Source organism: Pseudomyrmex gracilis, unplaced genomic scaffold (genome assembly GCF_002006095.1).
Source record: "Pseudomyrmex gracilis isolate BER0280 unplaced genomic scaffold, ASM200609v1 scaffold_2, whole genome shotgun sequence".
NCBI lineage: Eukaryota > Metazoa > Arthropoda > Insecta > Hymenoptera > Formicidae > Pseudomyrmex > Pseudomyrmex gracilis.
In genome coordinates, this window is record NW_018020586.1 from 652,680 (window position 1) to 668,333 (window position 15,654).

Here is a 15,654-nt window from a genome sequence, read left to right on the forward strand (position 1 = left end):
TGAAGACGGATGTCGACGGCTTTTCGTCTTCTATCATTTCCGGCCAGACTTCTCTCTCGATCCACTCCAAATAGGAATGAACCGCGGTGTAAATGCTCGGTATGGGTCCTCCGCAGGGATATCCGAACGCCGTGACCCCCACGATTCTGTGATTGGAACCGGCGAGCATCAACAAGGGTCCGCCGCTGTCACCTCCGCAAGCGTCCGCTCGTCTCGTGACGTTGGTGTCCAGCACGCACAGCATGTTCTCGTCTATGCCGCGCGGCAATTTGGCAAAGTCCTCGTACGACTTCGCACACGATTCTCTATCGACGAAACTGGAACACAAAACGTAAGGTTCAATTATCCCGTATTGTCGTTTTGCAAATAACAAAATAAAAACAGTTTTTGTTTTCAGATTCTGTTCTGTTTACCTGAGACTCGGCGTCTTCAACAGTCTGCTGCTAGTTTCCGCGCCGAAACTGGTCGAACCCCAACCGATCACGATAAGCGACACGTTTGACGATACGTCCGCAGCGGACACGGACTTGGTTTCGATGCAGATCGGCCTCACGTTTTTCTCCATGCGCACGGGCGAGCTCAGCTTCAGGATAGCCACGTCGTTGTAATTCGTGCTGCGCTTGTATTGCGGATGCAAGATCGCGTCGCCGATTGGAATTCGTTGCGTGGCGTTCCCGCTCTTCAGATCCTCGCTGCCGATTCTCACCTGGGAAGCGCAAAAGAGAAAGATTATCAATTCTAGTCCTTAGTTCTTCTCGAATCTATTTAAATCGACTCGAGACGCTGTCGTCTTTTTAAGAATCATCGGTCGCGATGACTCACGACCTTAAACCTGAAGCTGTTAATTACCTCTATTGGCACCTTCTTGTCGACATTGTTCACACAGTGAGCGGCGGTCAGTACGTGCTGGGACGAGATCAACGTGCCGCCGCACTCGTACTTAATTGGCTCGGTGTTGTTGTCAGCGTCGTCGTCCTTGTTTCGGTTCTCGTAACCCAGCGCCACCATATACGGGAATTCCCCGGACTCGGCCGCCGTTCCGCCGTAAATGTGGAACACGATGTCGTTTCTTCCCTTGTCGATCTCGTTCTCTTCGTATTGCCGACAGGCTGAAAATTCGTCGCGCAAGGATTTGTTATCGCGTTCGGATCGATCGCGCGACAACGCGGAATCGACTCATACAAATTTACGGAGTCGTGACGATTGATATTACGTCACCGCGCGCGTCTTCACCTCAAGGCCGCTTATTTAAAGAAATTCTCGGAAATCGTTGTACGACCTTTGCGCTTGTATGAGTGTCCGCGCGCATGTAGCGGCTTAAAGACACTCGTACAGACGTGGTACAATACATTAAACTAGTCGGTGGATAAACACATTAATTAAACCAAATTACATCGCTGACATCTATACGAGCGCGCATGTAAATACAACGATGTACATAAAAAATCGCGCGCTAGCGGATGTTAAAGTAAACGATCGAAGTGAATACATAATTATTAAAATAAAAGTATAAATAAAAAGGATTAATATATGACGATCTTGTCAGAGAAACGCGTGCGTTACGTACCTATTTCCGCCGGCCGAAGCCCTATTTTTTCTGTGATGTTGAGATGACAGCAGACGATTTCTATGTCACCCTGAAAACTGCATCGACCGCTCGATTCTGAGTTTCTTTTGCCGGCTATCACCTCTTTCAGTCTGGACGGGCAGTCGTGTATCTTCTTGCACACGCCCGTCTTGCCGTTCTCCAGTTTGCAGGCGCTGCCTTCTGCATCAAGAAAAACGAGGCTATATACTTCGTACATTATACTTTGCATATCGCTCGTGAATAACGTGCGTGAACGCGTTGCAAAGTACCGAGGGGGAAGAAGAAGAAGAAGAAAAAGAACAACAACAACAACACGAGGAAAAGTCCGGCTCGGATTGTTGATGCCAATCGATGAACGACCCGCGCACCTATCAGACGCGCCCGTTAGCGAGTTTCTGACCTAGAACGCACACTTTTTTTTTTTCTCGCGCGTAGGATATCGCACAGCATTCTTGCGAATGATAACGATATTAATTTCACGCGGTATATACACGGTAGGTTTTTGAAATACATTTACAGAACGCGAGATTTTAAGGTAAATGTCCTGATGATCGGACACGTTGAAGTTAGGAGCTAATTGTTACAAAAATAAATTTTTTAAGAACAACAAAAATATTAAAAATAAATATATACCGTAACATATTTGAAAACATTTAGAACATTGAAAATTGCTCATTCACGATTGCGATATTCACGAATCTAATTATTTTTTTAATTTGTCCGCGGTTACTGGGAGATTATAAAAAAAAAACTCATCCTATTTTTTATATAATATTTTATATAACTTTATAACATTAAACATCCTCGCGAATCGCCGTTTAACAATTATTTACGAACATATTAATCTTTGTCACAATAAGGAATTTTTTCTTTTTCCATATAATTAATAATTCACGCGATCGCGCCGATCGATAGAGACAATCGATAAACGCGTCTGGAAAATTACAGATGCGCGCGACGGCTTTCGTTAATCTTTCTCTAGAATTAATTACGTGTATATATATATAAAAATACTACCGCGCAGACTCGCGCATAGCATTAGTGATAGTTGTGAAAGAAGTAGGCTCGTCTTTTTTTTTTTTTTTTTTCATTCGAGCGGGGAAGAACAGTCGATCGATCTCGCTAAGCACCGCGCAGTAATGGGAACTGTGTGTATTCGATGATAATCTATTGTACTTTCCAGACTGTACAAACTGTAATAGGTTTTTCTTAGGTTTTCTTTTCATACGTAAACTGACTCACGTCGTTCTCATTGATTTGCGGTAAACCGAGCGTATCCTGAGTTTTTAATTTTTATACTCAGTAAAACTACCGATGTCGAAACATCGACTGTTTTTTTTTTCTTTTTTTTTTTTTCACGGTTGCGCTCGATCAAAGAGAATTCAAAGAGTGAATTAATTAATTTTTTTTTTTATCTCAAATATATATATTTCCATTTTTATTGTCCGTCTTCAAACAGAGATCGTTGGAATCTGTGTTGCAACATTTTTTCAGCGTTCGCTCCGATTTGACTGACTTGCATCGCATGTCTGGTATTGCATGAAAATGCAACGTCTATCGAATTGACCTATTCACCTTGGAACGCGAGTTGTTGAATAATAAACTTATTTGTTTTTCTGATATGTATTTTAATTAGAAGAGTGCGAGAAAATTTTTTCTCGTGACTAAGTTTTCACGAAGAGAAAAAATATTGCAAGCGTGTTTCTTATAAAAGTTCGCCTCGTGATGTGTTATTTGAAGCGTTAAAGAATTATTTGATATATTTATTTTACTGTGTATATTTGTTTAACATTGATGTGTTTTACCGTAGAGATCCTCACGCAGTGGACTGGCGTGTGAGAAACCGCACAAGAGAACTAGCAAAAATGTGGAAAACAAGTTGGGGCCCATCCCGTTCGGTCGATTTTATGGTAATTTCGTATCTTGATGACTGGAAAGAATGTACACCGTGTATAATATTATTACTTTTTTTAAAACACAACTGAGATCTTTGATTGTTGTACAAATGTGTTCTAATCTTCAATTATTTCACACACACACACACACACATATTTAAATATTAACAATTAATCCACGGATGGACGTAAAACGGATATTCACTTCCCGAGTGACGAATTTACAAATGTGACATTTTTCATTAAAAAACAGTTTGCAGTTATCTTCAACTTTAATTAATTATTTTTACGACTGAGAGAGAGAGAATTTTGTGGTAGACTTACAAAACTTTTGAAGCTCGTGGACGACTCTATCACTTTCGAAACAAATCACTTATTGTTGCATTCACAGAAAGTCGATTTGCGCGACTTGTTTTTTTTTTTTTTTTTCTCGAACTTTCAAACGCACGCGAGAGAGAGAAAATTCTGACGCAGTACTCTGCACGATCCGCGACTCGAGCTGCCCGAGACTCGACTGGGATTCAACTTGACGGCTGACGCCACGCGACGCGAATGTGATTCGGTACAGTCATCAGACAGAAGTGGTAGAAACTTATAGAAACCTCCGCACCGCAAGTTTTGATCGCTGACGTACTATGCGCGCATTTCGTAAATCACTCGCGGTCGTAATTCCACTAGGCGATTTTTTAATTCCACGTTATTCCTCGCGTTCGTACGTTCGATTCGAACGCGCCTCGGTACTTCGTGGTGCAGATATCCGTACGGTGTAACGCGTGTAATTCAGTGATTCATTCATTTTTCTAGAATATTATTATAAGGAAACTCAAAGAAAAAGGAAGGAGGACGAAGAGGAAGAAGATTCAAGAGGAATTTCAAAACTGATTGACGTAATTAAATATTGACGCAAGTAGAAGTTTAGAAATAAATAATTGAAATCGCAAAACCGAAACATGTTTGTGACGAAAGCATAAAATTTTAATAGTTTCTCTTTACAAGCGTCTTTCACGTTTCGCACGTGTGTTACGTCTACATTTTTTTTCTTTTTTGTTTTTTTTTTATACAAAATTGTACAACCTGTTCAATCGATAATATAAATTTGAGGAGAGGCAAGCTCGCAATTGTTGCAATAAGATGGAAATGTTCTGATGATCACCTCGCATATATAAACAATGTGTATTTACAGTATATGGATTAGAGTACAATTAAAATTTCTTTTACTCATTAAAAATATGACACGAACAGCAGCACGCATGTTCAATAATATAAATCCTGTACAAAAGCTAGTAGTCCTCCTCGAGTATGCACTTCTCCACCAAGTCTCTCAAATTTGGATTTTCCATCGCGGCAGCTATGCGTTCCTTGTCGTTGATTTGCTTGTTAACTGTGAATTTTTTAATGCGCAATTAAAACCTTGACAAGCTGCGTGTCAATGTTGTTGCAAGGAGAGAACATTGAGATCTACAATACGTACTTTCTTCCTCTGTGGCGTGTGCGCCTGATTTTATGTAGATGTCCAATTTAAACGAGGCCATCAAGAGACGTTCCAATTTGACACGGATGCACAGTCCTATGAGAGTTGCCAACGAGCAGTGAGGCACTGTTGGATTAAACTCCACACGAATTACAGGAATTCCCACCGGTGTGCTGGGACAAATGTTCACGCAGTCTTCATAGACAACGTCCAGTTGTTCCAAAGTTTGTGGCTTTTCCGGATCCTTGATTGTCCTCAATAGGTCTGAAAAAACGAATGAACACGTTACCAATGACGTTGCAAAACGAAAACCTGTACGCATTAATTCGGCTAATATTTGCTAATACGTATATAAAATGTTTTCTAACACATTTATCTTTGTATTTCAAAAAGACAAAGCGAACTTAGAAACGTCTCGATAAAACACAAATACGTGTATACGGTTCATAGGTCATTTGCAATGTCGCACCATCTTGACGAGATCGGGCAATATCCGAAAAAGATGGACCGATACAACACACAAATAGGGGGGCAACTTGCCGTAAACGGATTCTTTTAATTCGGTATCCGTTTTTAGTGTCAGAATGTTCTGATTCTTCGTCAGATCCTCCGCCGTTCCCATGACTCTTACCGGCGGCAGTACGCCATCCTTTATCTTGTCGCCGATTGATAACTTTCGAAAAAAGGACGCAACATGTTGCATGTTTATTAGCGATAGCAACGGGAAAAGTGACAGCATGACATTACATCATCCGCAAGTCGGCGGCTTAATGACGAAACGCGTGCGAAGTGCCAAAACTCTCACACCTGCGCGAGCGGTCAACGTCCAGTGAGAGAAAAAAAAAAACTGGGACCTTCTTCGGGAGAGATTGTGCGATTATCTTCTGTTCTAAAAAAAAATAATTTTTTGGTTCGACATCGATGACTTGACGATAATTTTCAAGCTTCAATGAACGCGTCAAGGGTTATCTGTGTACGTATGACTCGATGACCTCCGGCCCTCCGGAAGATGACACAACTAAAATACCAATAAATTGTAACGCTCGAACGCCACCTGGCGTTGGCCGTTGTCGATCTTCAAGATGCGCTCGCCGAAGTTTTCCCCTAGGAAAAAGTAGCTTTGAGATAAGAAATTAGGCAGCGATTTCGCGGCGATGCGTCGCGCGCGTTTATTGGACGCGTCGTAATCGATGCTCGACGCAACGCTCGCCCATTGGTCGGTGCAAAATGGCGCGCGAAAGCGTCGCGAAAATTCAACGTAGACGAAGAACGTCCGTCTGCAATTAGCCACGTTCGTGGTCGGAACCAATCTGCGGACAATCGCAACGCCCGAGGGGAAAAATGTTTATCGAACGGGGGAGGAGCGTCGATTGGACGGTCGTTGGATGACGTGCCAACGCGTTGGCCAATGAGGAGAAAACCAGGGGACAAAATTCAGGTTCCCGAGCAATATGGCTGTCAGTATAAATGTGATGCTTGTAAGATGGGTCTCTCTCCGAGATATTTGACAACCGCGAACGTAGTTTTGTTTTATGCGCGACGTGATGTGACTTTTCTTTGCCGGACACGGTGGGAATTAGCGATGCAGGTTGGCTGAGGCCGTGATCGTGTCGTCCGAACCGTTTCAACGAAAATCCAGGTAGAGACTCCCGCCGTCTCGTCGTCGGTGAACAGAACTCGCGCGTTTCATGTCCATATTGCGCTTGAACCGACGCGCCGCGAGTCTCTTCTCGCTGGCGCGTCCTCGCCTCGGATCGGATCGTCGCGGCTCGCGATCGCAGCACGTGGTGATTCCCGTGCGTCGCCGATTCTCCTTGTTTGCGGCGAAATTGCGCAACGCGCTCCGAAATGCGAGACAGGCCGTGTCCGATCCGTTCTCCGAGCATATCTCCACCCCCTTTCTCTTTTTCTCTCTCTCGCGTACTTTATCTCCGCGGATTCGCGTTCGCGCTCTTGCTGTTTACGCTCATTAATAATCATTTCCTGTAACTTTCTTCTTTCTCCCTTCTCCGTTGCGGAAGATAAATTTGCGGATCCCTTCTCTCTCACGTTACGGTATCAGCGCTAGTGCGTATCAAAGAATGATAATTTTATTTTAAAAAATTGTTTTCACAATATGAAGTTTTAAATTTATATCCGCTCGAATATTTTCGAAGGAAAAGGACTTTTTTTTTTTTGACACACATTGGTGTTTATTTATGTCAGAGTTAATATGGTTTTACACAATATTGTGTTTTTTTTTTTTTTTTTTTTTTTTTTTTTTTTTTTTTAATTTCAAAAAAATAAAACAGTTGTAACTCTATTATTATTTTGATTTAAGGTTTTTTATAAGCTCTTCTACTCTCAGCACTATCATACATCATGACATCAAGGTAATTTGTTAATGACATTATACTTTTTTCCAAATATATACATAAACTATATATATTGAAAAATTGATACATATATTTTTAATAGAAAATATTGATTACGTTCGTGTAAATACTTTATGTAATTTTGTTATGCGTATTAAGTAAAAATACTTATATAAGCATACTTTTTTTTTTTTTTAGAGAAATCTCAGTTTTACTTTTTCAATAATTTGCATTTTATGTAATGTTACACAACATCAAATTTATTTCCGTAGATTGGATAGATTGTTTATATTGTTGGAAACCGGAACGAACGCAGTAACGAAAAGAGCAGCTGCGCAACAGCTGGGAGAAGCGCAGAGATTGCATCCTCATGATTTGCATCATTTGTTGGCGAGGGTTTCTATCTTACTGAAATCCACACAATGGGACACTCGAGTGTCAGCGGCTCATGCTGTGCAAGCTATACTTACTCAAGTTCCGCCCTGGAATCCAGAACCCATAAAAAAAGAGATTTCCACAGGTATACAAAAAAAAAAGAAATATTTACTACTTGGATAGTTTTAATTGTAATATTGTGTATAATGTATGATAAAATTTAAAGACTAACATATTTATAAAAGTTAATTTTTTTTTCAATTGTAACAGAGGAATCAGAAACAACAAAACGTAGAGCGTCCACTACTAAGTTAAGTTTGGAGTCTTTTGATATGGACAAAATATTAGCTCAAAGTTCACATCTAACCGGCTCGGAAGGTAGCGAGTATGATCTGACCATAATAGAAGGGGACCAACTGTCAGTTCCCAATCAACATGAGAAACTAGTTGCGAAGCTGGGTTTTCATCCGCGTTTAATCGACACTGCTGATCTGTTTACTGCCGAGGATCTTACTCCAGTTGTACAAACATCATCACAAACCGCCACAGTACCCATTGGCGAAACTCTAAACCAATCGAGTGGTTTAAGCAGAAGAGAAATGAACAGAGCAAAGCGCAAAGTATTATTGCAATTTTTTTTTTAAATAACTATACAACCATTCTAATGTTTTCTTGGAGTTATTGTCTACTTTAGCAAATATTAAAGACTCGGAAAATATTTAGTATTACTTTTTATAATCGGAAAGTTTGCAAATTTAATTATTTCCATCAATGTGTAGGCACGTCAGTCGGTATCGAAGCAGCGATCACGCGATCCCGACGATCATCGCGCTAACGACGAGCATACGAATTCGATGGGCGTGCAGTCGCCCGGTAGCAATACTTGTGAACCGCCGATAAAAAAGTCGAAAATAGAGGAAACGATCTCGTCAGAAACGGGATCCAAATACAACGCATCCAGCGAACAAACGGGCGGAGTGCCAGATGGAACTGGATGTTGGCCAGATTCTGTCGTAGACTGGCCGTTGGAATCCTTCGTGGAAATTCTTCGTCAGGATTTGTTCAGTCAGAAATGGGAGGTGCGTCATGGAGCGGCTACAGCTTTGCGAGAACTCTTGAAACTTCATGGAGAAGGTGACGCGAATCTTATTAACGTTTTTAGATTTTGTTTTTTTCTTAAATAGGTTTTCTTTTTATTAACTAAAAAATTATACACAGGAGCGGGCAAGTCCAGAGATCAAACGTTGGATGAAATGGAGGAAAACCATTACGAGTGGATAGTTGATGTCGCTTTGCGACTACTGTGTGTATTGGGACTCGATCGTTTCGGTGACTTCGTTTCTGATCAGGTCGTTGCGCCGGTACGAGAGACGTGCGCTCAGGCATTGGGCTCGCTTTTCAAATTGATACCAAGCAGACAACATGACACAAACTGCCAAGATAACAACGACGTGCTATTCGGAATAGTTTCTGTGGTGTTGAAACTCTTGAAGCACAACGAGTGGGAAGCCAGACACGGTGCATTTCTCGCCCTGAAATATTTACTGGCGGTGCGAGATGATTTATTGGACGAGATGTTGCCGATAGTATTTCCCGCTTTGATGCAAGGATTGTCTGACGATGTGGACGACGTGGGCGCTGCTGCCGCGAGCGCGCTTATACCAGTGGCTCACGTTCTTCCACGATTACTAAAACCAGCGGAACTCGAAGTAATAGTGATACGCTTGTGGGAATTGTTGAAGGAACAAGACGACCTCGCCGCGGCCTGCAATAGTTTTATGGGTTTGTTGGCCGCGATACTCTCGTTGCCCGCAGCACGCGCTTGCTTAACACCTCAACCGTTATCACAGGTATTGCATTTCATGCGATTTGTGTGTTAACGATTTCGGAGAAACTTTGAAGTTAACGATTGATTAATGTTTTTCAGGTGTTGCCACGGTTGTGGCCATTTCTCAGCCATTCAAGTTCGAGCGTGCGCAAGGCCACGCTGCAAACATTGCAAACTCTGACCGGAGATGACGGCGATCACAGAGAAGACAAAAAGGAACGGTGGGGCCTAGGCGGTGGATTGGTATTGCAAGAGGCTTTGCGACACGTGTTTCAGTGTGTGCTGATCGAACACATCACCGCGATACAAGACGTGGCCGAGCGTGTCTGGGAGAATCTAGTCGTACGCAGTGATCTCGAATTGTTGCTTCACGCGGCGTGTCCTCACGTCAGCACGTGGCTCTGCCTCGCCATGCAGCCGGAAAATGTGCCATTTAATCCGAATCTATTGATGACGGTCGTTAATCCCACCAAGGGCACGAAAAATAATCAAACGGTCGCTTATTGTGACGCGCAGGACGCCGGTAATGGCGGGAATAATAACGTGAGCCCGAAGTCGTTGTCCGAGCTGAAAGTGTTTATCGGTGGGGTCGAAACAGTGCCGCTCAATGTGCGAAAAGCAAACGTAGTTCAGGCTCGCTGTAGATCGTCTCGCATGTTGGGTTTGTTGTCGCACTACGTTGTACAGCCCGCCCCGGGTGTCATTTATCCACCGGACGTGCCTAGTCCAGCGCTTTGTTACGCCAAGGTGTTACTAGCGCATCTCAATTCGCGTTCGGCGCTACAACGTACCGTCGTGGGACTTACGATGTCCCAGTGGGCGACTGTGAGTCCTATAAAGCCGCCCACGATACCGGATATTCTCAGGTGCGAAGTATATGCAATTAGCATTAAAATCATACAAAAAAAAAAAAAAAAAATGAAATACGCTTTGTATTAACGAGAAATGCGGTTTTTATTTTTTAAAGGGACAGACTGTTGGCTTGTTTGAACGAGTGTATGTATTACGACGAAATCGCGGCCTCCTTCACTCGATTGCTGCACGAAAGTCGCGATTATATCGCAACTTTGAAGCATTATAAATTGTTAGTGCCAGATAACGTGGAGTTAGCTGGCGTGTTGACTCTCGATCAGATTCAGACACTCGTTGGGAAAACGATTAATTCCCTTTGCGCCGGAGGAACTGGTACAAGTGGAGCTGGAAATACCAGCAGCAATCAAATACCTATTAAATTAAAACCCAAATTGATAGAGAGCTTAGAAGAGAGAAGACGAGCGTTGGACGCCGGTGCGGCCATGACGGCGGCTCAACAGCAAGCGTTGCACATTATGTCGACGGCCGCGCTCGCTGGTGCTGCCGCGATGTTACATTGTCTTCCTCAGCCTCCCGAGCCGCTCAATCCGTTAGTTAAGCCGCTAATGGAATCTATTAAACGGGAAGAAAATGAGGAACTTCAGAAACTGGCCGCAAAACACTTGGCTTATCTCATCGATCTTTGTGTGGACAGAAAGCCCTCTCCGAACAAAAAGGTTTGCGCGAGAAATAAACAAAATTGTTTACACAAAAATACGTATATGATATTTTCCGAATTATTTGGGTATTTCAGCACTTTATAAGTAAATTATATATACGTTGCAGATTTGCAATAATCTCTGTATATTCCTCTGTTCCGACGTTGAATTTACACCACGGGTTACGTTGTATTCCACTTGCGAGAGCGAAGCTTTCGACGGCATACTCACTCTGAATAACAGGCAAAAGCACGCCGAGAGAATAGCTTATAATCGCACGGGTACCGGACCTGGCGGTAGCAGGGGTCCGGGCAGGCCGCCGCTGACCGACATTCCTCTGGAAGAGCTTCTCGCTTGTGAAGAACCGGAAGCCAAAGCCTCTAGAATGCGCCGCCGCGGAGCTACACTGGCACTAACAGCTATAGGTGCGCAACGGTTACTTGGCTTTATAATTATTTAAAATTTGCGTGTTTAACACACTCTGACTTCCGTTTCTCGTGTTTTTGTTTACAGCTACTTTGTTTGGTGTCACATTACCCGTTCGTTTGCCCGAGTTGTGGGATCTGATTTTACCGAGAGTTCTGAAAGACACGGACTGGCAGGACAAGATACAAGAAGAGGAGGGAAATCAATTGATCTTCGCTTTGCAAGTGTTGGAGATCATGGCGCCGAGTTTGGACAAATCTCTGCTACCACCCGCACTCGACTGTATGCCGCGTTTGTGCAATTTGTTAACACACCCGTACAAAGCTGTCAGGCACATGGCTTCGCGATGTATAGCTACCTTGGCTACTCTAAATACAGAGAAAGTAAATGTTCAAACTTTATCAATTGGCTTGTCTCGACATAAATGAAAAAAAAAAAACAACAACAAGAAAATTATATTTTTCAGACAATGGTGCATGTAATACGCAGCGTCATACCGCTCTTGGATGCAACTGGCGGGGAGAAAAGATGTTCTTCGGGTATAGTTGCGCCGAACAAGGTCGATTCCGTACGTCAGGGAGCGGCGGAAGCTCTGACGTGTATCGTTGAGAGCTTGGGCGTGCAAGTTGTACCGTACGCCGTGCTCTTCATGGTACCTCTACTTGGACGCATGAGCGATCAAAATCAAGCCGTGAGACTAGTGTGTAGCGCAACTTTTGCCACGCTTGTGCAGTTATTACCGCTTGATCCTGGCGCAATCGCCGACCCACCGGAATTGGTGTACGTTATTCATATAGTTTATACGAGCGTTTGCTGATGATTTACGAGATATTTCTTTGAAAATTTTGTTTATTCGAATGATTCTTTTGTGTACGTAATATAACAACATTACAGGCAAGAAAAGGAGCAAGAGCGAAAATTCTTGGACCAACTTATGAATCCCCGTAATATACCAGACACGGATCTACCGATTCCCGTAGCCGCGGAGTTGCGCTCTTATCAACGTCAGGGTCTGAACTGGCTCAACTTCTTGAATCGTTACCACCTTCACGGAGTCTTGTGCGACGACATGGGACTCGGAAAGACGCTTCAGACTATGTGCATACTTGCACTGGATCACCATCGCAATCCGCAGGCACAGTCTAGTCTGGTGGTGTGTCCGCCGACTCTCACCGGTCACTGGGTTTACGAAGCGGAAAAGTTCTTCAAAGCGCGGGATTTGTCAGTTATTCAGTACGCCGGGACGCCTCAGGAGCGCGAGAAGCTGCGCCCTCGTATACCACGTTACAGACTCGTAGTCGCGAGCTACGACATCGTGCGAAAAGACATCGAGTTCTTCGAAGGACATCAGTGGAATTACTGTGTGCTCGACGAGGGCCATGTGATAAAGAACGGGAAAACAAAGAACGCCAAAGCCGCAAAGCGACTTCACGCCAATCACAGACTCGTATTGTCTGGCACACCTGTGCAAAACGATGTGCTTGAATTGTGGTCGTTATTTGACTTTCTTATGCCCGGTTTTCTCGGTAGCGAGAAACAGTTTGCTGCCAGATTTTCCCGTCCCATCTTAGCCTGCCGAGAGCCGAAGGCAGGACCAAAAGAACAAGAGGCAGGTGCCTTAGCAATGGAAGCTCTTCACAGACAAGTAATTTACGTTAAATGTTTTTTTTTTTTTTTTTATTATTATTTACAAAACGTTCATTTTATCAGGTGAATTGCATGAAAAATACATAAAAATTTTTGTATTTACAGGTGTTGCCATTTTTGTTGAGACGAAATAAGGAAGACGTATTGCAGGATCTTCCGCCTAAAATTACCCAAGATTATTACTGCGATTTGTCACCCATACAACGTATGCTTTATGAAGATTTCCGCTCTCGTCATTCGGCTATTCTTTCTCCCGATCCTTCATCTTCGAATAGTCAAACCGGTCACGTATTTGAGGCGTTACGCTACTTACGTAATGTGTGCAATCATCCCAAGTTGGTGTTGAGTCAACAACATCCGTTGTATCAAACGGTACGTATTTAGAAAAAGAGATACGAAAGAAATATATGCATAGAAGATTAGTGTGTGTGTGTCTAAAATTTGTTTCTTTTCTGTCGAGCGTTAAATTTTCTATCGCGTGTTTCCAATGTGATATTTTTAGGTAAATGACATATTAAAGCAGCAACAGACAACTTTGAAGGATATCGAACACGGCGCCAAGTTGCCCGCTTTGAAGCAATTGTTGTTGGACTGCGGTATCGGACAACAGCAACAGCAGGCTCGCAGCAACTCCTCTTCCGCCACCGCGAACTACACCATGGACAACACTTCTCAGGAACAACAATTGGTCAGTCAGCACCGCGCTTTGATTTTCTGCCAATTGAAAGCAATGCTGGATATCGTAGAGAAGGATTTGCTTCGCACACATCTGCCGACGGTGACTTATCTCCGTCTAGACGGCAGTGTGCCCGCGGCACAGAGGCACTCTGTCGTAACGCGCTTCAATGCCGATCCGTCGATAGACGTTCTCCTTTTGACCACCCAAGTCGGTGGTCTCGGATTAAATCTAACAGGAGCGGACACGGTTATATTTGTCGAACATGACTGGAATCCGATGAAAGACCTCCAAGCGATGGATCGCGCGCATCGTATAGGCCAGAAGAAAGTGGTCAACGTATACCGCTTGATCACCAGATCGACAGTGGAGGAGAAAATTATGGGACTGCAAAAGTTCAAGCTCGTTACCGCAAACACAATAATATCGACGGAGAACGCGTCTCTTGAGACCATGGCTACTGATCAGGTAATTGAGAGCGATAGATGTTTTTTTTTTTCTTTTTCTTGTATCGTCTAACTTGTCAACTAACTTGCGAGATATATAATTGATGTACTGTCTCTACACAGTTGTTGGATTTGTTCTCCTTGGACAATGGTAAAGAGAAGAAATCGGACAATTACGACGATACTGGTTTAACGAAGATTCCCGGCGTGCCGGGGATCAGCCGTGCGGTGTTGGACATTCTGCCTGAACTCTGGGAACAACAGCAATACGACGACGAATACGATCTCGACTCATTTTTGTTCACTCTGAAGGCTGATAGTAGAAACACTAAGTACGCTCCTTGATAAAACATTGAATTATAGATTTAGAATCTGGTAAGTCCACGTAGCTGGAAGTTAGTGCTATCGAGTGAACACAATTTTAGAAAGTCCGGTTTGTTAACTCATAGTTGTGCAGTAATAATCTTGGAAATTGTAAGATTATTCCGATTTATTTTTTAACATGTTGACTGCCACACGTGAAGTTTTCGATTGAGACTTCGTAACGCCGCCATTAACTGTAATTTTTTATTACACTTTTATTATATATATATACAGGGTATTTATATTTATTTTATACACATATTTTGAACGCGGGGTGTATAATTTGTGTAACCTTTAATCGCATGTAATTTACAAATTTTAGCCTCGCCACTTTTGCATTAGGACTTTTGTCTCAGAAAACAATATTTCCATCTCCTCGTTAATAATTTATATATTTACAAAAAGAATTTTTTTTTACGTATAAAGCAAACATTTTATGCAGATTTTCATAATTTTCTAACGCGTGACAGTCAACAGTTAATGGTTAATGGAATAATAATGAGATTACCACTTACGTAATTTTTGCATCAGAAAATCAGTCGCACCTGTTTAGAGAGTTAACTAATTAATCAGTACGTTAACTAATCTGCTACATTCGAGTAAACACGTTTGTAGCAAGCGTCCGAGTTTCTTTATGCAGCCATATTGAAAATAAATTATATCGTGCGAGCGCGCACTTGGAAAAGAAAAACGAACACGAGGATCTCGAGTAAGATCGTCACTCGTTACATTTGAATTTTAAATGTCATTGTTCAATATGATTGCAACGAGAGATCAAATAGCTTTAAGAGTTAACACAAGGAAAATGACACACATACACGTACACACACACACATCGTACCCAACTCGAACACCGGTACGATAATTAAATAATTATATAAATAGAAATAGAATTAAGATATTTTTCTGTAAACGTGTGTTTTTGTTTAGTTTATAATAATTTATACAAATACCGCGCGATATATATATATATATATATATATATATATATATAAATAATATATTATTATAAATTTTCCGTTTGTACCAAACGACACCGTGGTGCGTAATTATTATTTATGTATAACTAGTCTC

At 42.4% G+C, this 15,654-nt stretch overlaps 3 protein-coding genes across 3 annotated transcripts in view; 1 reads left to right on the top strand and 2 right to left on the bottom strand.

Annotated features, from left to right (window-relative positions):
• The window catches only part of LOC109854152 (dynein beta chain, ciliary-like), a 28,665-nt gene extending 24,304 nt beyond the window's left edge, over positions 1–4,361 (bottom strand). The window contains exons 1-6 of the mRNA XM_020426982.1: positions 3,808–4,361; positions 3,394–3,518; positions 1,568–1,768; positions 850–1,109; positions 414–706; positions 50–317 (exon numbers count right to left, since the gene is read on the bottom strand). Coding sequence (XP_020282571.1) covers positions 50–317; positions 414–706; positions 850–1,109; positions 1,568–1,768; positions 3,394–3,478 — 1,107 coding nt within the window. The 5' untranslated portion in view covers positions 3,479–3,518; positions 3,808–4,361. The remainder of the gene's footprint in view (positions 1–49; positions 318–413; positions 707–849; positions 1,110–1,567; positions 1,769–3,393; positions 3,519–3,807) is intronic.
• A 169-nt stretch (positions 4,362–4,530) lies between these two features.
• LOC109854143 (MIP18 family protein CG30152) lies at positions 4,531–5,979 on the bottom strand. The gene is made up of 3 exons (XM_020426971.1): positions 5,495–5,979; positions 4,955–5,218; positions 4,531–4,864 (listed from the first exon to the last, which is right to left on the bottom strand). Exons 1-3 carry the CDS (start codon positions 5,691–5,693, stop codon positions 4,764–4,766), a joined length of 564 nt encoding a protein of 187 aa, XP_020282560.1. The 5' UTR covers positions 5,694–5,979; the 3' UTR covers positions 4,531–4,763.
• A 430-nt stretch (positions 5,980–6,409) lies between these two features.
• On the top strand, positions 6,410–15,515 carry LOC109853624 (TATA-binding protein-associated factor 172). The gene is made up of 15 exons (XM_020425927.1): positions 6,410–6,593; positions 7,275–7,326; positions 7,581–7,828; positions 7,954–8,303; positions 8,463–8,817; positions 8,902–9,533; positions 9,611–10,377; positions 10,479–11,040; positions 11,150–11,447; positions 11,536–11,831; positions 11,915–12,228; positions 12,343–13,093; positions 13,201–13,467; positions 13,598–14,239; positions 14,341–15,515. Exons 2-15 carry the CDS (start codon positions 7,316–7,318, stop codon positions 14,560–14,562), a joined length of 5,715 nt encoding a protein of 1,904 aa, XP_020281516.1. The 5' UTR covers positions 6,410–6,593; positions 7,275–7,315; the 3' UTR covers positions 14,563–15,515.
• Positions 15,516–15,654: the final 139 nt, after the last annotated feature.

Bases quoted from the DNA above. Each gene is read 5' to 3' on its own strand.
- LOC109853624 (XM_020425927.1), top strand. The intron at 11,832-11,914 runs GTAAATGTTCAA...TATATTTTTCAG, and splicing joins CTACTCTAAATACAGAGAAA to ACAATGGTGCATGTAATACG. The intron at 12,229-12,342 runs GTACGTTATTCA...ACAACATTACAG, and splicing joins GCCGACCCACCGGAATTGGT to GCAAGAAAAGGAGCAAGAGC.
- LOC109854143 (XM_020426971.1), bottom strand. From the start codon at position 5,693: ATGCTGTCACTTTTCCCGTTGCTATCGCTAATAAACATGCAACATGTT. The intron at 5,219-5,494 runs GCAAGTTGCCCC...TCGTTTTTTCAG, and splicing joins ATTAAAAGAATCCGTTTACG to ACCTATTGAGGACAATCAAG. The intron at 4,865-4,954 runs GTACGTATTGTA...AAAAATTCACAG, and splicing joins ACACGCCACAGAGGAAGAAA to TTAACAAGCAAATCAACGAC.